Source organism: Callorhinchus milii, unplaced genomic scaffold, assembly GCF_018977255.1.
Source record: "Callorhinchus milii isolate IMCB2004 unplaced genomic scaffold, IMCB_Cmil_1.0 Scaffold22, whole genome shotgun sequence".
NCBI lineage: Eukaryota > Metazoa > Chordata > Chondrichthyes > Chimaeriformes > Callorhinchidae > Callorhinchus > Callorhinchus milii.
In genome coordinates this window covers 1,201,638-1,225,783 of record NW_024704763.1, presented here as the reverse complement: position 1 = coordinate 1,225,783, position 24,146 = coordinate 1,201,638, and the positions used below count along the sequence as shown (strand labels likewise).

The 24,146-nt window shown below is 47.3% G+C and overlaps 3 protein-coding genes across 8 annotated transcripts in view; all 3 read right to left on the bottom strand.

Moving 5' to 3' along the window:
* Window positions 1–9,636, bottom strand: part of map2k5 (mitogen-activated protein kinase kinase 5) — a 94,312-nt gene extending 84,676 nt beyond the window's left edge. For both annotated transcript variants that reach the window (XM_042342960.1, XM_007910028.2), the window contains exons 1-3: window positions 9,446–9,636; window positions 7,901–7,949; window positions 6,755–6,822 (exon numbers count right to left, since the gene is read on the bottom strand). In XM_042342960.1, coding sequence (XP_042198894.1) covers window positions 6,755–6,822; window positions 7,901–7,949; window positions 9,446–9,568 — 240 coding nt within the window. In that variant the 5' untranslated portion in view covers window positions 9,569–9,636. The remainder of the gene's footprint in view (window positions 1–6,754; window positions 6,823–7,900; window positions 7,950–9,445) is intronic.
* A 5,520-nt stretch (window positions 9,637–15,156) lies between these two features.
* On the bottom strand, window positions 15,157–20,791 carry cunh15orf61 (chromosome unknown C15orf61 homolog). Of its 5 annotated transcripts, none has more exons than XM_042343064.1 (3): window positions 20,779–20,791; window positions 15,824–16,194; window positions 15,157–15,674 (listed from the first exon to the last, which is right to left on the bottom strand). In XM_042343064.1, exons 2-3 carry the CDS (start codon window positions 16,158–16,160, stop codon window positions 15,547–15,549), a joined length of 465 nt encoding a protein of 154 aa, XP_042198998.1. In that variant the 5' UTR covers window positions 16,161–16,194; window positions 20,779–20,791; the 3' UTR covers window positions 15,157–15,546. The 5 variants fall into 5 exon arrangements, with proteins under 5 accessions (XP_042198998.1, XP_042198995.1, XP_042198996.1 ...); XM_042343061.1 differs by lacking the exon at window positions 20,779–20,791 and adding an exon at window positions 17,152–17,182; XM_042343062.1 differs by lacking the exon at window positions 20,779–20,791 and adding an exon at window positions 17,024–17,043.
* Window positions 20,792–22,256: 1,465 nt separating this feature from the next.
* The window catches only part of iqch (IQ motif containing H), a 45,626-nt gene continuing 43,736 nt past the window's right edge, over window positions 22,257–24,146 (bottom strand). The window contains 1 exon segment of the mRNA XM_042343065.1: window positions 22,257–22,340. Coding sequence (XP_042198999.1) covers window positions 22,257–22,340 — 84 coding nt within the window.

The window sequence follows — 24,146 nt, the reverse complement described above, 5'->3', positions numbered from 1 at the left end:
CTTAACTCTTTCAATGCTAATAATAATAATAATAATCTATTCTGCCTTCCAAGGCAGAAGGACATCTCAAACGCTTCATAGGATTTACTGTAAAGTGTAAAGATTGTGTATTTTGTAGGTGAACGTGGCAGCCAATTTGTACACAGTAACAATCCACAAACAGCCATGAACCAAATGACCAATATTATCTGGGGGATTGTTGACCAGACACCTGGAGAGATAAACTCCCTTCTCTTTTCAAATAGTGCTTACATAGCACAGATGGGACTTCCCGGTTTAATTTATTTGTTTTCTTTCTAGGTCAGGAACAAGACAAGTTAGACACAACACTGATGCTGGGTGTGTCTCTTTCTCTCTCCTGTGGTGGAAAGAAATTTCTGCGGACCGCTAAATGTGGGGACTCTTCAGCAAGTGGTCGGACACCCTGTGGGACCACCATAAAGTGCTGTGGACCTCCAGGCTAACTCTCAATGCACTTGCAGATCACAAGAGAGGTTTGGGTGAAAAAGGGCCTTCGGTCCATTTGATCTCATCTCACCCCACCATCTCTCCCTTGTAACGTCAAACTGAATTGTCTCCAGCGTCCTGGCCTCAGCCACCTTTCCTGGTCACCCATTGCATTGCAGACACTGATTATGTTCTGGATAAAGAAGTACAGTACTTCAAGTGTTCTGCCCCCCCCCCCACACACACACACACTGTGAGGCAGGGGTGGATGGATCACTGGTAGTGATCAGGGAGGTGCAAACACATGGAATTAAGAGTCAATCCCGAGTACAAAAGTGCCCAATTAAGACAAAGGCTCTGACCGGCGTTGTGACAGCAAAGTTCTATTACATTTTTAAATCGTTTTATGATCTTGAGAACTTCAAATTGTTTCAATTTCCACTCAGCGCACGAGTCCCGTACGTTTTAATAATGTTGCTCTTTTTTACCCATCTACTAGATTGCCTGGGATAACATTAACATCACATTACAATAGAAGATCATTTACTCATGCAAATTGCTGGCGCCCTGCTGTTAAAACCAACTTTGCCAAATCTTCCTTCACTTTTACTGCTTTTCAATTATGGAAACTTAACTCCAATCAACATAAAATTATCTTCAAAATGTTTGAGAAAAAAAACTTTCAAAAGCTTTTTTTTGAAAAAAAAACACGCGCACAAAAACACAACAGTAACACTGCTCTCGGTTTCTGTGTGAATTTGGTCCTATTGGCGGTAACTCTATCGACGATTTATATTGGGCTATGTTTCTGCCAAAACCGGGACAGACCCTCGAGGGCAATCAGTGACTGTGGCTCTCAGTGTCAATAAAGTCAAAATAAAGTTCTTCTGTAGGAATGTCAACTTCTGGTGTTTGTGTGTGTGTGTGGGTCTGTCTGTCTGTGTGTGTGTGCGGGTCTGTGTGGGTGTGTGGGTGTGTGGGTCTATCTGTCTGTGTGGGTCTGTCTGTCTGTGTGTGTGGGTCTGTCTGTCTGTGTGTGTGTGTGGGGGTCTGTCTGTCTGTGTGTCTGTCTGTGTGCATGGAGGGAACAAACGCTATTTATTTATTTATTTATTTATTTCCCAGTCAGTGAAGATGCAGAATAATTAAACAGCGTTGACCTACCCCAGGCACAACACGGTAGATGGTGCATGGGGTGGGGTTGAATCTTCCAGAGGCTTCAACCCAAAGAGCACCAGAGAAACCTCTGCACCAGCCAGACCCAGCCAGGCGACAGAAACACAGAGACGCAATGTTCAAAAGAAAAAGTCACAGGTCAGGAAGAAGGGAACAAATGAAAATTTATTGAAAGCCGTGAGATATTTTCATTATTGTACAAAATCCATTCCGAACAGTTATCCACAGTCTAATTATATTGACGCCATCAGTCATCAGTGTTGTTTCTGGCCTTGCCGGTCCCATTACAGCTTACTTTCTCAATGCTCTAAGGCTTTGTACAGATCACTCTCCGAGGGGAACAGCAATTGCACTTGAATCTGATCATGGTCGGCCCTGCACTGTACAGATTGATTCATTTTATAGTCGGCTGGGCTATTGATTATTGCTGCAATTACCTGACTAACCAAATATAAAAGCTGGAGAGGATCCCTATGCATCAGCACAGGGTTAACACACCCCCTTTCATAAGTGGTCCCTTGTGTAATACTGCTCTGACACTTCCTCGACAGAAATCCTCATTTGGTCCACAACAGTATTAGGGCTATTTTTAATAAAAAAGAGTTTTTTTTTGATGTATGTAATATATAAACACTTTAAAGGGAATCTGTTGGAAAGAAAATGGCAAAGTCACCTTTTGCTACAGAGAAGTTAAAGGGAAGCAAAGAGCTCAGAGGATTAGTAATAATAATAATCCCTGCAGTTGATATAGCGCCTCATTGAGACTTTCAAAGCGCTTCACACAATATGCTGTAAAGTGAAGTGACTGTGAATTTTGTGGGCGAAATTGGATTGGGAGGAGGTGCAGCATGAGTTCAAAGTGAAGATTGGGCACAGGTGTGTGAGGTGCGGGGAGGGAGATAAACACTGTCTGGCTCTCACATGCTCCCAGGCTGTTCTCTTCCTATCCCCACTCAATGCCGTGCAGTGACTCTGTTCTGTGCCCGTGGTAGCATAGAACTGTGTGACAATCGAGCCGGCTGAGCCTCACTGTCCCATTGTCAGCACACGCGACGTGGTGAGAACATGACACGATCTCCCCCAGAAGGGACATAGAGACTGAATGAATCCAATGGGACACGTACATATTAATGTACATATGTTCTTATTAACATCTTGGGCTACAGTGTATAGTTTGGGACATGGCATGTGCATGCAACTGACTGCCAGGATGGTGGAAGACAAACTGGATGGACCTTGGTCTTCTTTCATCCAATGTTCCTATGTACACTCCCAAGAGTACAACAGGGAATGGAGGAAAGGCATGGACCTCCGACAACAACAACAACACTTACCACGTACAAGTACAGGGTCAGTCCTAGTTATAGAGGAAACCAGAGCGTTGAGGGGTAACCAGACCAGGGAAAGTGAGACAGTCACACCAAGCGTGCACAAAGGTATTATTCCTAAAACATTCACAGCACAGAACCACTGTTCTATCTGCCCTAAGGCAGACTCTAGACTCATACTCCTGCTCTCTCCTGTACCCTCAAGTATTTATCCAATTCTCTTTTAAATACAATTCACAGATTCTGCTTCAAAAGCCATTTGTAGTCAGGTCACCTTATGATGAACGCAAACTTTGACAAGGGGAGAGTGTGCGGGGGGAGGGGGCGAAAGAACACAATACTGGGGTGGCTGACTCACAGATACATTTAGATTTCTGCAGCAGGTGCTCTCTTAAATGCAAACACTTTAAGGCAAGCGAAACATTCCCTTTATCCAGCCATTTATCCCAGAAAAAGAAACGCAGTGAATATCCAGGGAGTGAATACATAGTGCCTGGGGAAATGTTCCCCTTTAAATGAGTGTTCCCATTAAGAGGGTGCGCCATTAACTGGCTTGTACTAGATATTAATCAAAAGACAATGCAGCAGAAAAATGTGACGGATGGACTGTAAAGTCATTAAGGGTGCCATGTACAAGAGCTGAAAAATACTATAAGATTTTGATGCTCATTATCTATCCCTCCTGCCTCCCTCCTGCCTCCAGTTTCAGTCCCTGCCCAGCACGCTCTCAGGTGACACTTACTTACTGGCTCAACGGCCACTTAGAAATGGGATTGTTCCATGTTTAAGGTTTGGCTTCCATTGCTGTAATTATGTTTAGTCAGAGAGAAAGTCTCCCAACAGCATCGAGAAAAGTCTGGCAACACGGCACGGAAGGAAATCACAGCTTTAACTTTCTCTCACTTGAAACAAATGGGAATAAGTATTACCCCCACTCACACTCACACACAGTTCCAATACCAGGTTTTTCTCTTTGAGTTACACCTTTCTTTACGCCTAGGTTTGTCCTCACCTGTTCGGAAGGCTCCACTGGCAACCTCTGGTCTCTTACTGAGTAACTAGTAGCGTGTGTTAATCCAGGCAGTGAGTGTCGATGCGCTATTCAACTTCAACGGACATCACAACCGAGTTCATCTTCATCCACAACTGAGCACTTTACAGCGACTGCTGCCCTGGCTGAGATCAGCCCGGCACAGACTGGGATCCCAACTAACAACCTTCCCGTCTGCGTGGCTTTACACTGGCTTTCCCCACTCGGCCACGGACTGCTTTCCTCATTGATGATGACACGCTCAGCTTTGCGTTACCGTAAGACTGTGCGTTACCGGGGACGAGGGCACAGTGTGAGACCTGATCACCAGGACTGGTTGTTAGAGTAGCTCATTGTGAAAGAGGTATTAGAATCCCAATATTTCACTAAAATACAGTAATCCTTGCCTTTGATACAGCTTTTTTTTACGTCAGGAGGACTTCTCAATTGGCTGCCACTTTCACCCACAAAATACACCATCAATTCACTTTACAGTGAACTCTGTGAAGCGTTTTGAAACGTCTCAATGACGTATTGAATGCAAGGATTATTATTATCCAGGATAAGTTTCCCACAGACTTACAATGAACGCTTCGTTGCTGAAGATGTAAGACAGGCAAAATAACCCAACACACATCCGGGGTAATTGGACTGAGCACAGTTGGAGAGTAACTGTTTGAGCAGCCACTATTTGCTGAGCTAACCTGTGTAACAGTACAGCTTAATCCCTCCCTCCCCAGGAGCAAAGCCACTTGTACAAATAAAAACAAAGCATATCTCAGCCAGTGCAAATATTTCTTCTTTAGCACCTGCGTGGAGCGTCCACTATCAGCATGCTCCCATCAGAGAAATAATGAGTTCCAGTATCCTATGAGGAATACAAGCTATTAAAATAATTCATAATGCGTTTATCACAGGGCTGGAACGCTGACTGTCCGTCAGGTGCCCTGGGAATATCCGGGGATGGAAATGAGGAACAAAGACCTACAAATAAGCAGGATGAGAATCAGCTGATCCAAGATCACGGCACCCATCACGGGCTCCATTCGCACAACTGCTGGATGCCATTTATTAAACAGCCGTTACAACAACGATTTGCATTCACACAGCGCCCCCTCACGCAGGGCAGCGTCCCAGAGCGCTTGACAGAGGTGGAGCACGATGCCGAGCTGGGGGGAAGGGGAGGTGACCATAGGCAAGGTCAAAGAGGAAGGTCTTCAGGCGCGACCTGAAGATGGGGAAGGAAGGGGGAAAACGGAAGGATTGAGGGAAGGTGTTCCAGAGTTGCTGGGCGTAGAGGCTGAAAGTGCACCTGCCAATGGTGGAACGGAGAATACAAGGGACAAGCAGGGTGATAGGGTTTTCTTCATTCAAACCCATGTCCTAAGGTGCTAAGTGGGTTTGGGGGACTCAGATACAGTGGGGAAAGAGCAGGGCAATGGAACTGCACAGCTTCAGACACAATGGTTCAGATTATCCTGTGCTGCAAACTCTCTGTGTTCAAAGTTCATTTGGAAACTTGTGATTTTAGTAGTGAGCCTGTACAATACAAAACACCTTTATACTGCCCAGCGCCTTTCGCTTTGGAAGGAGACGTCTCAAAGCGTTTAACACTGCTAGCCGGGCATCCGAGAGCCGAAAAGGGGAAAGATGGAGAGGCGAAAGGCGAAATGTATTCAAAGAGATGTGCCTTGAGACAATCCTTCACAGAGCACGTGAAACAATCTCACAAACCGAACAAATTCATGACCAGCTGCCAGTGGTGTAAAGGACATATGAAGGGAAATGACCAACCATCTCTCAGAGGAGCCTGACGTCTGTTAACAAACACGATCCTACACTGGGCTTTCGGGGGTTAAAAGTGCCACTTGCAGAAAGCGTTATTTAAAAAAGCCCCGGGGCTCATTTTTAATGAGCTGTAACTATTAAGTAATGCATAAAGGATACTAAAATTTATGGTGCATACAGCTATTATATAATGGAAAAAATCATTAAAATCTATTTTTCTTAATGTTCATGATGATCTGATCAGTAACTATGGAACTACTTTAAGAAGTCTCAAATCAACTTTGTCTCATTTCAGTCTTCAAAGTGGTCTTAAAACTCTGTTGTGTTAGAATAATCATCATAATCGTTGCATTTGATATGGCGCCTAATCACGTCTTCAAGACGTCTCAAAGCGCTTCATAGAATAGACTGTAAAGTGAATTGACTGTACATTTTGTGGGAGAAATGCGGCAGCCAATTGCGCACAGCAGTGTCCCACAAACAGTCATGGATTGAGTGACCATAATATTATTATTATTTATAATAAAAATACCATTTGCACCAGGCTAGCTTCCTGGGCCCATCATTTGTAAACTGATAATCAGCACCATTCTCGGTCTATTCCCTATTAACAGAACAGATATCTTTTCGTTTCCCGAGTAACAGGATTTTATAAAAAATAATCCGTACCGATACACTCACAACTCGAGTGTTTGCAGACCGAGCAAAAATAAAACATAAATAGGGAAAATTGTCTCAAAGTTGCCCAAGTCAGTCACATCAAACATTACATCAATCTGGAGAGAGAAAAAAACACCACTTGCTTTTTGATCCAAATGTAAAACATGTGACATAAAGAACGATCTCTTCTATTCAGGTGCATTGACATAAAATTGTGGGCTGTACTCTGGTATTTTGCACAAGTGGCTTTTTTCACTCACTCACGCACTCACTCACGCTGTGCATTCTGCACAATTCTGTAAAAGGTTCAGTGAAATACACCTACGTATGACAGCATCGCCTTCATTTCCTCATCGCTCCGCACCGTGATACGATCCCCATCCTCGTCTTCATCTAGAAAATCCCACAAAAAGGGAGAGGGCACTTTAATACGGCCACTGCCAAAGCCATGAGAGGGCACAGAGAAGCTAACGTGTTGCACACGACTTCAGCAATCCTAGAGGTCATGACAATGATGATGATAATAATAATAATCCTTTGCATTTGGTACAGTGCCTTATCACATCGAAAGGACGTCTCAAAGCGCTTGTGAAATAGAGTCGCTGTGTATTTGTAGGCAAACACGGCAGCACAATTGCGCACATCAATGTCCCACAAACTGTCATGAACGTTGCTGTATGAGTGCATTGGAACGCACCTCCATCTCTAAATACTGAGTGTGTGTGTGTGCGTGTAAGTTGGAGGGGAAGAAGGGAACCGTTCATTCAGCTATTATGGTTTATTTTCTTAAAAGACTCTTATCAACAGCCTTCCCAGCATGTATAATAGAGAATAGAACAGCACTGTGTTATTCCTAGAGGTTGGTAAGAATTCTGGGCTCAGACACCGTTCACGCTTTCTGTCTGTGGTTTATGAAGTCTCCCGACTTCCTTGGTCTGTCACTGCCTGAAAACACACGCAGAAATAAGTTACGTTGAAGCTCTATCACGTTTTCTAAGTTATATGCTTTACGGCACAAAAACAAATTTAATCCTTCAATGAAGATCATCATACAACAAAACTGACTGGTAACTGCCCAGGTTGGAGGAGCAGAAGGTGCAGCACAAGATTTGTAACCATAATAATAATAATAATGTTTGCGTTTGATATAGCACCTTGACGTCCTGGAGACGTCTCAAAGCGCTTCAGAGGATATACTGTAAAGTGAATTTTGTGGGCGAAATCGTGACTTAGACATGCCAATTACCCTCCCTCCCCACACACACACAAACACACACACACATTTACACTGATCAATTTTTTCAGTGAAAATATCACGAAATCTCTCCTCTTAATTCCCCGTTGCCCCCCCTCCCCCCCACCCTCGGCCCCCCACGAAACACACAATACACAATCGCAAGTGTTGCAAGAACGCTTTCGATAAATTGCAGAAACCGATGCTAAGCCCGAGGTAAAGAGGCCGTTTACTTACACTCGAAAGCTGTCGTTGTCGTGTCAGGCAGCACCTGGCCAATGACATCCTATAAGCAAGAAACACAATAATAATAATAATAATAATAATCCTTGCATTTGATATAGCGCTTTTCACGTCGGGAGGACGTCCCAAAGCGCTTCACAGAACACACTGTAAAGTGAATTGACTGTATATTTGTGGGCGAACGCGGCAGCCAATTGCGCACAGCAATGTCCCACAAAGTGTCGTAGATTGAAAATGACCAATTTATTATTGGTTTTGGTTTTGGAGGATTATTATTAGGCTCTGTGTGGAGTAAGGAAACTTGCCCAAGGTTTGGCCCTCTGCCTGGAATTGAACTCAGGTCTCTCACTTGCAAAGCGAGTGCTCTAACCACTGAGCTACAGGACTCTAAGCCTTCATTCCAAACCCTCGGTCAACAACAACGCAACAACAACTTGCATTTATAGAGCGTCCGTCTCTCACCCAAGCTAGCGTCCCAGAGCGCTCAGTGACGTTAGGTTGGAGGTGGTGAGGAACAACAACAACAACAACATTACATTTCTATAACGCCCTTCACGTCGAGGGAGGAACGAGCCCAAGTTGGAGAAGCAGAGCGCGTAGAAGGTTTGCAACCATAATTCTTGCATCTGAGCTAACTATAGCTGTACTATTTATCCTGACTATTTATACTTCTTTTCAAAAAAAATTTTCACTGAAAATAAAGTTAGGGCCTTTCTCGCTGGGGACGAGCCGATCCGAGGGCAGACCCGATGGGAGTCGGTTAATTTTTTCTTTCGAAAAGAGTTATTAAAAGGATGTGTTTGTGGGGCTGCGCTCGCGTGTCGGTGCCTCCAAAGCGAGAAGGGCGGAAAGCAATACAAGCAACAAGACGGAAAAGAGAGGGGTACGGGAGAGAGGAATGGAGGCCCGCGTCACCGTGTCACCCTGTTACCCCCACCCTCTCTGTCCTCCACCCCCTCCCGATCCCAACCACGAGCTCCACTCCAAATCCCTGACGGTCCAGCGCTCTGGCACGTCCTCCCGACGTGAAAGCCGCCGTGTAAACGTCATTTGTCGTTGTCGTTGTTGTATAAACACCGGCCCGACAGTGATTGGGTTGCGGGGAGGGGTGGGGGTGGTGGGGGGTGGTGGGGGGGGGATGGAGTTTGGTCATTGATGCTCACAACCAAAACACACAGTCACTACACTTGACTGCCAACCCCGTGAAGCGGCTTTGACGTGAAAGGCGCTGTGTGTCAGATACCAGGATTCACAACAACAACAACAACAGCAGCAACAACAGTCCTGGGGTCTGACCCCGAGCCTCGTCACGTCGTCTCGGAGCCCTTCACGGGACACGCCGTCAAAGTGTAGTGACTGTGCGTCCGTCCTGTGGACGAAACCCGGCGGCCAATGGCGCTCAGCGACGCCCCCACAAACAGCCGCTTAAACTATGATGGGGTCAGCGGGGGAGGGGGTGAAGGGGGGGAGGGGACAGGTTAAGGGTTCAGCCCCTTTCCCCAAGCCCAGCCCCCCCCCCCCCCCCGGGGCCTGACTCACCAGCACGTCCCTGAAGAGCAGCTGGGAGGCGGGGGGAATGCTCCAGTCCACGTCGCCGCCCTCGGGGCCTCTGATGCGGATGACGAGCTGCTGCCGACTCTCCATGTCAGGCAGTGGGCGCATGGCCGACCCGCGGCCGCATCCTCACCCCCCGGGGCCCTGTCCCTCACCCCCCAGGTCCCTGTCCCTCACCCCCCGGGGCCCTCTCCGGGGCCCTCCCCCTCACCCCCCGGGGCCCTCCCCCTCACCCCCCGGGTCCCTGTCCCTCACCCCCCGGGTCTCTGTCCCTCACCCCCCGGGTCTCTCTGTCCCTCACCCCCCGGGTCTCTCTGTCCCTCACCCCCCGGGTCTCTCTGTCCCTCACCCCCCGGGTCTCTCTGTCCCTCACCCCCCGGGTCTCTCTGTCCCTCACCCCCCGGGTCTCTCTGCCCCTCACCCCCCGGGTCTCTCTGTCCCTCCCTCCCAGGCCCCGCTCTCCGGCCGCCACAGGAAGCCGTGTGTCCGCCGCCCCGCTCCGGGCTGCCGCCCGGAACATAAAAACCCGGCCCCGGAGGCCCAGGCCGCCCGGACACGTGATGGTGTTACTCCAACCGCCATCTTTGTTTGGTTGGTGGGGGGAGGAGAGAGGAGAGGGGGGGAAGGGAGGAGAGAGGGGAGGAGGGGAGAAAGAGAGAGAGGGACAACGTGGAGAGAGGGGGGTGACCAGGGTGGGGGGGAGGAGAGGAGGGGGTGAGGGAGAGAGGGGGGAGAGGAGAGGGGGGGAGGGGGAAGGCAGGAGGGGGTGGAGGGAGGGAGGCAGGAGGGAGGGAGGGAGAGAGGGGAGTGAGGAGAGGGGGGGAGGGGGGGAAGGCAGGAGGGGGGGGGAGGGAGGGAGGGGGGGGGGAGGAGGGGGAGGGGAACGGTGGGAGAGGGGGGGGTGGGGGGCACAGACGGACCTCGGTTTGGGGCGGCGGTGCCCGACCCTTTCTTGGTCGGTGGGCGAATCAGATTTAAATATTCTTTGACTCGGATCGAGAATCCCAAATCAGGAATTATTCAGTGAATAATAATAGTAACAATTTTTAAAAAAAAGACCGAAACAGTTTTAACTCTGAATTACACAGACTCTCCGAGACCGGCGCGACACTTCCGGCCAACGTTTCAGCCAAACGACGGCACCTCCGACAATGCAGCGTCCCCCCCCCCACCACCACCACCACCGCCACACTCCCCCCAAACTGTGCTGGAGCCGCAGCCCAGACTGTGAGCTCAAAGCCCCCAATGTGGAACTTGAACCCACGACCTCCTTACTCAATGGCCAGAGAGCGCTACTGACCGATCCGGGCTGACCCCCAGTGACTAAAGACACCCATATTGGCCCCACACTGCCCATTGCAGCGCCGGGTAGTAAACCGCACAAAAAGGAGTAAAGCCAATATGATGTTAAACACACTTCAAACTCCAGTCTAAGGGTCGAGAGAACGGGGGAAGCTTCCTCACCATTGTGAGTCGGGAATGTCACCGACTTTACACACCCGGCAGCTAACAAGCTGGGAATGTGGGTGTGTGGAGCTTTCCTGTTACCACTGATCTGTCCGGAAGCTTCCCAGATGCTTCAGGAGCCTTGTGTTTTCAGCGCGAGAAACGGCCCTGCGCGTCTGGGCAGCTGGAGAACTCCCCATCAAAAAAAACAACTCGATCCCCCCCCAAAAAAAACCTTTTGACAACGTGCGTAAGAAAGCGAAGACACAAAACACAGCAAAATAAAGATTGAAAGGAAAAATATTCTCGATCACCGTTATTCACAGTGCCCGTGCAGAGTCACATTTTATTGAGGCTGATTGTGTGTTATGCAGGAGAGCGTCTCAAAAGCTGCTCACTGGGCACCTGAACAGGGCCGGGAGGGGCCGGGAAAGATGACCGAAAGTGCGGTCAAAGAGGAAGGTCTCAAATTTAAAACGGTTAGCAAAAGCTCGAGCAAATTGCTCTCTGCCATCTGAAGCATTTTGCCCTAACTCGCTACTGAGACACGTCGGGCACACAGTGCCCACCGCACACTGCTGCTGTCTGCGAGATGGGTCGGCATTAAAAATGTGAACTGACAAAACACAAGAGGTTAGTCCGATGCACTAAACAAAATTGGTTTGGCCTTTGCTAATGATTGTACTTGAACGTCGATGCTTCAGGGGTTATATAATTGTTTCTGCCACCCTATAAATTTCTGAGTAACAATAAAATTAATGTGATTTTTCTTACTAAATAATTCACGGTTTACAATGAATAAGTGGCCTCATGAATCACTAATCACCGAATGAGTACTTATCCCGGGATGTATTTTATTTCTGTCACTTTTAAATAGAACATTTGTAATTTTAATTATGTAGTTTTTCAGTAAATGATTAAAACAAAAAAAATTTACTCAGTGCAAAATATATATAATTTAACTAATCATTTTAACTCTTTGATGTTTCACAGAGAGGCTTTTTTTTGTTTTTCCTTCCTTGATTTTTTTTAATATAAAACTGTTTATAACAAAGTACCGTAGTGCACGTAAAACTACAGTCCTTCCCAATGTTCCATTAATACTTTGCCTGTGGCTCTTCTAAACCTGGCCGTCCATAGGGGTCTACAGTATATCTTAACGGGATTCTTTCATAATTGTTCGGGTAATTGGAAGCCTGTGGAGTGTAGGACGAGGGGGAGAGTGAGGGACATGAGGACTTGGGTCCTGGGGAAGGAAGGAGTTAGGAGGAGGAGACGGGCAATGAGTTTTGATTTCATGGTTGCAGGGAGGAAGAGGAGTGTTAAGCTGTTCGTTTAATTATCCTTATTATTGTAACTGGGACTTGGGGATGCCTCTTGTGCAAGAGATCTAAAATATAAAGCAGAAATATAGTGATTAAGGTCTCAGTTTCTATCGATTGTCCAGCTTAAGTAATTTTTCATGACTTATATAAGATCTAATCAGTAATAGTATTTAAAGATCCCCGCTTGGCACAAGTCATTAGCATGTAATTGAACTCAGAAGAAAGAGTGTAAAACCTATGTTGATTACCACCTTATCTTTGAAAGGCAATTTAGACTTTTAATCAGAGCGATGTCTGATTGTGTAGCTGGTATTGGACATTGATCTTTTGGCAAAGTGCAGTTACATTTTCCGCTAATTTACAGATACGTGATTTGAGCGCCAATACCCAATACCATTGACCCGGACAATGTGTAATACTAAGCAGCTCTTTAGTTTAGGGCCCTTCTGGTGCCGGAGAGTGTGCAGGATAAGGACTGTACCTGAACACCCAGTTTCACCACATCCATAATTCACGACTGCTTATTTGATCACAATCAAATAATAATCCTTGCATTTAATGCAGCGCCTCATCACGTCATTGAGACATCTCAAAGCACTTCACAGAATCTATTCTATAGTGAAATGACTGTATATTTTGTGGGCGAAACGCAGCACCAATCGTGGACAGCAGCGTCCCACAAACAATCGTGGATTGAGTGAACGAATTATCTGAGTGAACGAACAAGTATTTCGGAGCGATTATTATCCCTGGAAAGCGATCCGCCAATAGTCCAACAACCGGGTTCCTACATCCTGCTAGGTAAACAGACGTGTGGAGTAAGGAAGTTTGGTCAAGAATTCACCACGGTCAGGAATCGGGTCTTCTCGCTTGCCAGGCGAGTGCACTAACCACTATGCTACAGGACTCCTCTGAAGAACCCCCTGAATTTTCATCCACAGGCAAGGAATGAGAGGTGGTAAACGAGCAGAGACAGTTCGACTCCATCTGCAGACTTCCTCTTCCATCAGGGCTGCCCGTCCTCAATTATAACCTACTGTACAACCTTGCGTCCATTATTCTTTTAATTAATCTCCTTTCTCTCAGAATTAGGTTGCTTCTTAATATTAATCCATCTGGTAACTGTGCATAAATCTGCTGCAATGCGGCCATCGTTGGGAATGAATTAGTATTACAAAAAATATTACAAAAAACTTGTGATTATAGGGACAATTTATTATTAATTCTAATTGTTTAGGTAGGATTACGATGGTGCTTTTTTTTTTATAAAAGCATCGTTTAATGCCTTTTTGAACGATTGTGAACTGAAGGACAATATAAAAGTGTCAGAATTTTTTACATTATAGAAAAAATATGATATTGAGCTGGAGAATACGCTCTTTCCTTAATGGAAATTCATTAAAGATTAACAGCTCAGTGATTTCTGGGCTGCCATTGTGGGTGTTGAGCCAGTGTTCTCGTCTGATGCAAACCTACACACAGGGCCAAGCGAGCTCTCAACCTCTAGAAATGGCCGTAGCAACATTGGAACATGAGTAGGCCACTGACATGTCAGCAAGCAACTGGATGGAGCTTGGTCTTCTTTCGCCTCAATAAGTACAACCTTTTGTGAGGTCAACTGTATCGCCAAACTGTCCCAGCTCTGCACGAACTGCCACATCTCTCTCTCCACCCTTCTCCAATCTTACATTGGAAGCTAGCAATCTCGTCTGCAATTAACTTCCAGGGCCACCTGAGATCACACCGTTCACATTAAAGCGATCCTCTTCATCATTGCCACTCTCTTCTTACTGTTCAGCAGTAGATGGGAAGTGAGCTTTAATGACGGGGGCTCTCAATACTAATCCCCTGAATGATATGATTATATTGCAACCCTTTGACCTCCATCAGCCACCAGTCCATCCTTCACGGTGATCAAGAGCAGTGGAGCGCGGGGTCTATTGACTTCCGTGTAATACAAGAAATTATTCCAGTTGCTTAATTGTTAGACAGTGAAAGTGTTAAGACAAGAAATCACGCCTGGTTTTAGTGCTGTAAGCAGCAGAGAATCGCTTCAATCAATACGGTCGTTTGTCAGGGTCTCTCAGAGGAGGCAGCCCAGCCATGTGTGGGCAGGAGCCCCATTGTCTTGTCTTTATCGAACAACAGGTAAGCAAAGTCAGCAGTACACATTAACAGAAATCAAAGGAGCGAGCTGACTGGAGGCTGGGCCCCACTCAAAGGGTATGTTTACTGGCTGGTAATTAAAAAACATTTTATCAGCTTGTGCTGAGACCGGGAGCCCTCAGTGAGAGAGTGGACCTGACAGGCTGGTGCCAATGGGTGAGCAGTATTTTATCTTAAACTTCTGATCGTTTACATCTAATTGTAATGGCTCGAACTGTCCACAAAGTGCCATTAATTAAACCAGAGCTATATCTGCATGGCAAACCTTTCGTCCCACAAACAATGTCAGGTCTGGGCTCTTCACAGGAAACATCTGGGAACATTTGGCTGATTACAAATACGTCGGGATGATATTCGGAAAAATAGGATATTGTGTGACTTTGGGCTGGTGCTGCATCTCAATCAAAGTGTTCATGGTGAATTTACTCTCTGAACGAAACTCTTTCCTGTCTCATCCCTCATTTAGATTTGCTCCCAAAATGTTTCAGAATCCCTTCAGAAATAAATAACAATTTGGTGACTCAATCAACGACGGTTTGTGGGATACTGCTGTGTGCAATTGGCTGACACATTTCGCCCACCAAATACAGTCAATTCACTTTACGATATATTCTGTGAAGTGCTTTGAGACATCTCAATGACAGTGGTAAAGCGCTTTATCAAATGCAAGTATTATTGTTTTCTGAAACGAAGAGCCACAGCAACCAGAATGTCCACAAGTGCCTTTTTATCCGGTACACACACATACACACACTTCGCTTAGATCAGAACCATAAAATATTTTAATATTTATCACCTGTTTTTCACAGACCCGGCACAATCAACGAGCACCACTAACCTGCCATGAAAAGCCCACAACATGAAACGTGACACAGAATATTTCAGCTGCACGGCTTACAGCTAAATCCATACCGTTTGTTCTTTACAAAATGTTTAACCGGGTCAATTTTGCAGTATTTGCTAACAGATTTCTTAACTGAGTAACCAGCAGTCTGTGTCGCGGGCTTCCAGGAGCATTGGCGCCAACTCCCATCTGTTTTCTTAACTAGGAAATCTGTTAAGAAATGTTGCACAATTGATCCCTTTCTATCTCAACGAGGCTCTGTGAGCTTGTGCAAGGTGGACACAAACCCATGTCTGATTGGTACTTCAGTGGACCGCTCCTTCGTCCTCCTGGTAGAGGAAGTAGATGTTTATGGGGCCGGACGACGTGTGGACAACCTCAGTCACTTGGATCAGACACCAGGCGCCGATCCCATAGGCCAAGCAGGGGATACCTAAACCATCCGAGGAAGAGAAATAGAGAAAATATATCAAATGCGAGGCTCGTCCTCGTGTCTTGGAAATACTGAGTTTACGTTCTCAATGTCTTTTGAATCTTAACACGAATCTCAAGAGCTTCCAGCCCTCCCTGAACTGAACTGACCGAGGTTAACGACCTTCAGGGCTGTGAAGAAACGGTTCTCCAGGCGCAGGTCCTGGCGGGGGGCTCGCGAGCAGTGGTACTTGATGAAGGGGAAGCAGCCCGTCCTGAGGATGTGGTAATTCGTGCCTCCCACGTCCCAGTTGAAATGCGAGAGTCCAAACTGGTCGTTCTCCACGGCGCTGTACTTCACAAAGTAGGAGGTCCAGCAGGGCCGGCTCCGCTGCTGCAGGTGGCGGCTCAGCACCTCGGAGGCTTTGGGTTTGGCCACGCGCCGGCCGAACGGGCGGAGGATTAGGTTCAGCAGTGAGCGGTGAATCCTCTCCATCAGCACCGCCATCGCTGGAGACACAACCAGGTCACTCCGAGCCCACCTGAGCATGGACCAAGAGCAACGTGTCAAAAGAGAAAAGTGTGTGTCTCTGTGGGTGGGGGAGGGGGGAGACGGTGTGTCTCTGAGTGGGGGTGGGGTGAGACAGTGTGTCTCTGTGGGTGGGTGGGGGGGGGAGAGATGGTGTGTCTCTGTGGGTGGGGGAGGGGGGTGAGACGATGTGTCTCTGTGGGTGGGGGAGGGCGGAGACGGTGTGTCTCTGTGGGTGGGGGAGACGCTGTGTCTCTGTGGGTGTGGGGGGGGGAGACGGTGTGTCTCTGTGGTGGGGGGCGGGGGGGGGGGAGACGGTGTGTCTCTGTGGGTGGGGGAGGGGGGAGACGCTGTGTCTCTGTGGGTGTGGGGGGGGGAGACGGTGTGTCTCTGTGGGTGTGGGGGGGGAGACGGTGTGTCTCTGTGGGGGGGGGGGGGGAGACGGTGTGTCTCTGTGGTGTGTGGGGGGGGGGGAGACGGTGTGTCTCTGTGGGTGGGTGAGGGGGGACGGTGTGTCTCTATGTGGGGGGGGGGGGTGGGGGAGACGGGACATCCAACGGACAATTCTCTGGAGAGTCAGTTCACACAGGACTGGGCTGAGTGGCCGCTTTCTGTGCTGCAGAGGCTGATCCCCCCCTCCCCAGCCCAGTGACACTGAGGGTCAACCCCCCTCCTCAGCCCCAGTGACACTGGGGGTCAATCCCCCTCCTCACACTCTGGGGGTCAATCCCCCTCCTCACACTGAGGGTCAATCCCCCTCCTCACACTCTGGGGGTCAATCCCCCTCCTCACACTGGGGGTCAATCCCCCTCCTCACACTGGGGGTCAATCCCCCTCCTCACACTCTGGGGGTCAATCCCCCTCCTCACACTGGGGGTCAATCCCCCTCCTCACACTGGGGGTCAATCCCCCTCCTCAGCCCCAGTGACACTGGGGGTCAACTCGCCGCCGCTGACACCATGACACCCACTTCCTGTCCGCCGCCCCCTCGGTCCCACCGGCCTCACGGGCTCCCGACGGCGGTTCCGCCTGGACTTTTGGTTCCCCCCCAAACTGACCCTGACCCCAACTACACCATCTCCCCCCCCACCCCCCCCTCCCCCTCCCCCCCCAGCGCCCCTCCCCCTCAGAATTCACTGCTTTACAAACCTTTAAATGTGCTGTTTATATATATATATATATATACACACACAAAAAAGGGGTTTATTGACATTTTAAATGCCAAAGTATTAACGTCCACCTGACGTGTCGGACAGATGGTCAAGTGTCTCTGGAGCGTCGACAACAACAACAACTTGCGTTTATATCGCTCCCTCCGCCCCGGACGGCCTCGCGGAGCGCCTGAGTCTCTGAGCACGAGAATCAATGCTGCTGCCGATGTCGCTTTGCGGCGCGTTTTATTTTACGAGCGTCAGCGGCAACCGTGTGCTCAGTAAATGGCCCGATCAATCATCATCATCATCATCAACATCATCATCATCGTCAACACAATAATAATAATAATAATAATCATTGCATTTGATATGGCGCCTTATCACATCATCAAGCCGCTTCAGAGCGCTTCATGGGAAATTGTCTTTATGTATATATATGTGTATATATATGAAGTGGTTTTGACTGTGTATAATGCTACGGGAAAATGGTGCCTTTATCAAGTGAACCACCCAGTAATTTGCTGGCGAAAGGGTATGGCTCACTGTACATTCATTCATATTGTCAATTAATCCACTACACGGTGATCGCTCTACGCATCTGTCTCTCCCAACCACGTCTTTTGAGCACCCACCAGAGGCAGGTATTTTATACCGGGTTTGCCCTCCTTCAGTAACATCACAGGTCAGGAAGGCAATCCTCTGGGCTGGGGTTTGATGATGTGACATCTGCACAATAAACTGGGGGTAATTGATCCCGAGGATGCTGATGACCAGTAGTATTGATAGGAATAATAACAAGGGACAAGGGAAAATCCATCCCAGCAGTAAATCTACAGATTTACATATGTATATTCGCCCACAAATATAGGGTCAATTGACTTTACAGTATATTCTGTGAAGTTCTTTGAGATGTCTAGAAGAGGTGAAAAGCACTATATCAAATGCAAGGATTATTATTACGTTTATATAGCCTGTACAGCACAGAAACAGGCCATTCATCTCAACCAGTCCATGATGGTGTCTATACTCCCCACAAGTCTCCAACCGCTCCTTTCTCCCTCCCACATCCTTCTATTCCCCTCTCCCTCACGTGTATATCTAGCCTGCTCTTCAACGCATCTATAGTATTGAATTCAACCACCATTACTTTAGAATATTAAATGGAGTGGGTGAGAAGATGATTAAGAATGTTTTTTTATGTGAAAAGTAAACTGAGCCGACTCCTTTTAATTCGAGCCTGTACAGTCAACAGGCAGGGGAGAGAGAGCTTTGTCCAATTAGTCTGGGATGGATTCAAACCCAGATCCCAGAGACGGAAGGATGGCATGCCAACACACGGCGTCACTAAGTCCCCTCTTGCTGTCCCAGTGAAACTGCTTCCCAGGCTCTTGTTGACTGGCTTTACCTTGTCTAAAGGGCAGTGGTTCAACTTTGGCCCTGATTTTCAGTGTCAGTGACACTGGCTCTTACACGCCTTGCACACAGATACACAGGAAAGAATTACGAGCTAGGAATACAGAGAAAGATACATAGTTATTGATCTCATCAGTAACGTTGAGGTCAGGTTAACACAGTACGGGACAGACGTTGAGTGGTGGAAAGGAAGGTGGATGGTTAGAGATACCACAGTCTGGGTAGCATCAGCTGTTGTTTCTGTCTAAGTTATAATTACATGAATAATAGCAAGGTACAGAAGAAGGGAGGTATTGTACAATATGGTAATAAGCTGGCTAGTTCTAAGGATTGCAAAAGGGTCATAGTCAGAATATTTTAATCAGATAAATAATTAATGTTTTGTGGAAGTGATCTATTGTGAGCTATGTTAATAAGGCAGATGGCACATATTTAGATCAATCTGGCCCTGAATGAACCTTCTTGATATTGCTACTGTTGTTTATACATCTGAGATGGTGAGTTGGTGGGTAAGGTTCCTCCAGGTTAATGGAAGGGGGAACACTTTCAAAGCACGTTCTTCCCCTCCAGGCCTTTCTCAGATTTTCCATGCAGATGGATTTTCTGGTCCAGGCAGAAACCATACTATAATAATATAATAATCCTTGCATTTGATATAGCGCTTTTTCACGTCTTCTCGACGTCTCAAAGCGCTTCATAGAATATACTGTAAAGTGAATTTACTGTATATTTGTGGGCGAATACTAGCTTTTTACAGCGCTATCAGGTAAAGGAAAGAGCCAGCACAAACACATTAGGCTGAATGACCGTCTGCTGTGGTGAGGGTCTATGAATCACCATGGCAAGCATTATTTGGATGAACTAGCCTGTTTCTGTGCAGTATTGTTCACACTATGTAACATGGCCCATGTTTGACCAAGAGGGTGGAATCTTCCCTCCACACCTCTGTCCCTCCTGCTCTGGAATTGGCCACTAGTCGGTGTGTGAGAGCAGCTTTGGAAGACACCTGTGAAAGGAGATTCCTATTGCTTTGTAGCTACGATATAATGGCCCAATGCATGGTGCTACCAAAGTCACACTTGATAAAAAAAATGCTTGGTTCAATCTGTGATGCCTCCTCCCACAGGACCCATCAAAGAGGTTATGTAGAGAAGTGCTGAGTGGCCAGGCAGTCAGCCAACCGCTCCCTCCCTTGGCTGACTTGGGGCTGCCATCAATTCTTTAATGGTTCCCATCTCAAAGCTGCCAATCATTTCTGTATTGTGTCCAGGAGTTGTGTATTTATGCAACCTGTTTTACTTTGATATTTCACAGCCTCGTTCATCATTGCGTTCATTTACTATCCCAGGATGATTGTACTTGGACTGTGCTGAGACAAACACTTGGCGAAACGGACAGCAGTAAATAATGGTCAAAAATATCACAACCTTGGTCAGCAAGCAGCCTAGTTTATTCTGTGCGCTCTTTGGACTCATTGAGACGATCTATCGAACACTGATTGTCAAAGACAACCATCCTTTTGTGACTGAGCTCCCAGGGTCCACTCCATTTTCAATGGAATGTTAAACTAAGGGCAATTGTGTATAGGCCTTAGTATAGAGTAATATAAGGAACTGGGTTGAAAATGGGCCAACTTGATAGCGCCCAAAACCCCTGTCAGCCAAGACTCTCACTCCATCAGCCTCGGCTCCATCCAAGCCCAGATCGCAGTGATGACAGTACTAGCTGTTTATTTAGGTAAAAGATGAAAGTGGGGGCCGCCCGCCCAAGACAAGCCTGTATTGTAGTAATCTAGCGAGAGGAAAACAGCGCATGCTCTAAGAACGGGGACCGAATATCCGAATCCTCAATGATCTGTCTGGGATCTATTGCAATTCTGACATGAGTAAGAGGCAGATCAGACAGACCTCTCCGTGTAAACACTGCAACAAGTTTAAGTATTTTGGGCTGGAGTAAACACTGAGTTAAACAGGAGGCACGGCTGGAGGCTGGCACCCTGCACCATAAAACTGAAGTTGGGAATGAAGTACTTTGTTGGAATGCCTTGCGAGATTTTACACTGTGTCCACGTGAGGGTCTTTGGGAGCCTGTCCGGATCTCTCCTCTTGTGCTCTGGTCTTGTTCTCCACTGTAATTCCAAGGATTTCTTCAATGTCTTTGATTGCTGTCTGGAAATTGAATGGGAGCATTATGTTCTGTGTAACGTTGTGAGTCCGCTTGGCTAACTCAGGCCCCTCCCTGCCCTCTCTCTCTCTCAGTGGCCAAGTCTGGGCTGATTTACCCCCCGACACCCCCACTCCCCCACCTTCCCCGCCCATGGCTGCACAATAGTCTAGGGTTAATAACAGCCGCAAAAACATCAACTCAAAACAGGAGGCTTTGATGCTTCAAAACCAAGATGGCTACCAAGGAAGGGCAAAGGTCTTCATTTCAATACTGATTTACACCAGTCCATTCATTCCTGCTGTAAGGACAACTCCAGGCTATTAGCAATCTTTAATCTACATTATATTAATATGTGAATTCATTCAGTGTCCCAGAGCTTTCTGCAAGGCTCTCAGCTGTCTAAAATATGGCTCCATATCCCTTAGTTCCTGGGGTACCTGGGAGCCCTGAAGACTCTGATCTGTAGACTACAGTAATATTTCCGATGCTTAATATCTGGAGGATAGTTGCAATGACTGACAAACAATGGGGCTCCCACCCTCAGCTCCGGTGCCCAGCTATAGAATTGTCAGACGATTAGGGGTGTCCTCCCGGTGTGAAAGCTGCTGTGGTGCAAGTGTACACTGTACTGTAATTGTATTGACAACACGGGCGGTGATGTGCGGAAGCTATGGCAACCGCGATTGAACTTTCAGAGCAAAGTCAAGGTGGGTGGAGGAGGTGCCGTGCGTTGCTTTATAATAATAATAATAAACCTTACATTTGATATAGCACCTTATCACGTTTTCAAGACGCCTCAAAGTACTTCACAGGATATATAACAACTTGCATTTACGCCCTTCACGTGGGATAGAGTCCCTGAGCACTTTATGCTGCAAAGTGAATTGCCTGTATATTTTTGAAGGAAAAACGCGGCAGCTTATTGCACCACAGCAGTGTCCCACAAACAGTTGTGGATTGAGTGACCAAATTATTATATTTGAAGGAATTATTACCCTTGGAAAAGCGATCCGTCAATTGATTAACAACCAGGTTCCTGCTTACTGCTAGGTAAACAGAGGCGTGTGGAATAACGTTTCGCCCTGTCCGGGAATCGAACCTCTCCTCTCGCTTATGAGGCAAGTGCTCTAACCACTAAGCTACAGGACAATAGAGTCGGCAAGACGTGTTCAGTCTGAACGCCGAGCTGGTGAGGAGCGCTGGTCACTTTTATAATCGTCCACGAAATCGCCACAAAAACAAACAAACGATGCTGCCGATGTTAATACAGTACCCGGCAGGAAATTAACAACCAACGTTGGTTAATTAACGTCTCACCTTAAAATTGTTTTTGCCTTGCATACTAGGTGCTGATATTTCCTGATGAATGACAGAGAGATTACGAGCAAAGGTCACCAGAGCCCCGTGGAGCTCCTCGCCAATTGTTCTGTTAATGATATACAAACAAATGAGTTTACTAATGATTCGCTTTACATGCTTAAAAACAATCACAGTCTCATTTCGGAGAAGTGCTGATGGAATTTAATGAGCGTTCTTCTGCTCCTCTCGGGAGGATAAATCTCCTGGGAAATATGAACGATGAGCCACTATATCTTTACACATCAACCGGAGGATTTCGTGCAATAAATATGTTTTATTAATCAATATCCCGCCGAAAACAGTAGCAGCTTAACACTGAATTGCGTCACGCCATCGGATCTGTACAGTTGACAAAACTGTTCACAGTGAGCTTATAGGAGTGTGGTTACCTCTCTGTATGAGCTACAGTACAGCATAGCCCAAGTCTGTTACCACACCCTGGTACAGCCTGGCTTTGCTTCCAGCGCTGGTGTCTCACGGACCAGGGCTAATGCAGGTCACTCGTGTCTAGCGCCAAGTAACAACAACAACAACAACTTGCATTGATATAGCGCCCCTCACGCAGTGTAGTGGCTCAGAGTAGTCGGCTGCCTGAGCTAAACAATGACCGACTTCCAGATCGTCAGCTGATGTCACTTCCTGTGACCTTCCTTCACGAGTGTGATGTCGCAGGCGTTTCCTGCGCTGAGTCAGGGAGGGAGATCCACAGTGACCCGAGCACGGCCACTGAGGTGGCAACATGGACGACCACGTGATAACAAGGTTCTCTCCCGTACACCTGTGTGACACTGAACCTTCTGCAGCCCAAGTCCTCGTCAACTCGGGGTCAACCCCTTTAAACTCTCCCTCCTTCGCCCTTGCCTGGTCATCCACATCATCGCTGTGAAGCACTCCCACCCCTCTGCAGCTCAGTGCGAGTCTCAGCGCTCCGAGGCACCACCCACTGCCCCACGGGATGGGCGATTATATAAATACAAGATGTTGTTGTTGTTGTTGAACAGCATAAACGTTCTACTGGACAATAGAGGCTGCGTCCCGAGCGAGCTCCCAGCGGTGACAGACTCACATCATCCCCAGGTGTTCTCTCTTGTGACTTTCATGGAATGTGAAGAACGTTCCCTGTCTGGCCTGTCGGAATACAAGGCAAGATGTTTGATACCCTGAGTGATATGTTGCGAGCATTTCCTGGCAGGTGCAGCACAATGAGTCTTCCCCGACCACTCCTCCTCCTCCAGATGTGAACGTTTGTAGCTGTGATGTGGGTGGGGGGGCTTCTGCAATGAGGCTCTGCTATTGTTGGGATGAAAACCAATGGAAGGCACAGATGGTGGGAGGAAGAGGGGACTCTTGTCAAACACCAGCCTGGGGGATGGTTGTGGAGCCAGGCCAGGCAGAGGGCTGGATGTTCCTCCGTTCATTCTCTTGGCTCAGAGACAACATGTGGTCGAAGGAAGGGAGTGGGGGAAGTTTGAACATTCAATGATAAGTGCCTTGTTCCCTGTGAACATCACTCGGTCAACTCTGTTCTTTTGTGTATTCTGTTGTGTCAGAGTCACAGGATATCAGTGACACAACAACAACAACAGATTATATTTATACAGAGCCTTTCACGTTAGAAGGACGACCTAAAGCACTGGACAAGTTAAGGGTTTGCACCCAAGCTGGGGGTTGGAATCAAGAGGGGTGGAGGATAGCGGCGGTGTGGCCGAGACAACGGTGAAAGAGGAAGGTCTTGAGACGGGCCTCGAAGGAGTAAAATAAAAGATAAAAAAGAATTGACAGAAACTATATAAAAAAANCACAAACATTTCAAATCTATGAATACTATTTCGAGATTCAAGTGATGTTTAACTTTCACCAACTGGGTTTCTGA

Coding starts and splice junctions, on each gene's coding strand:
- cunh15orf61 (XM_007910029.2), bottom strand. CDS start 16,202: ATGCTCAGGTGGGCTCGGAGTGACCTGGTTGTGTCTCCAGCGATGGCG. Junction 15,675..15,823: donor CCTGAAGGTCGTTAACCTCG/GTCAGTTCAGTT, acceptor CGGATGGTTTAG/GTATCCCCTGCTTGGCCTAT.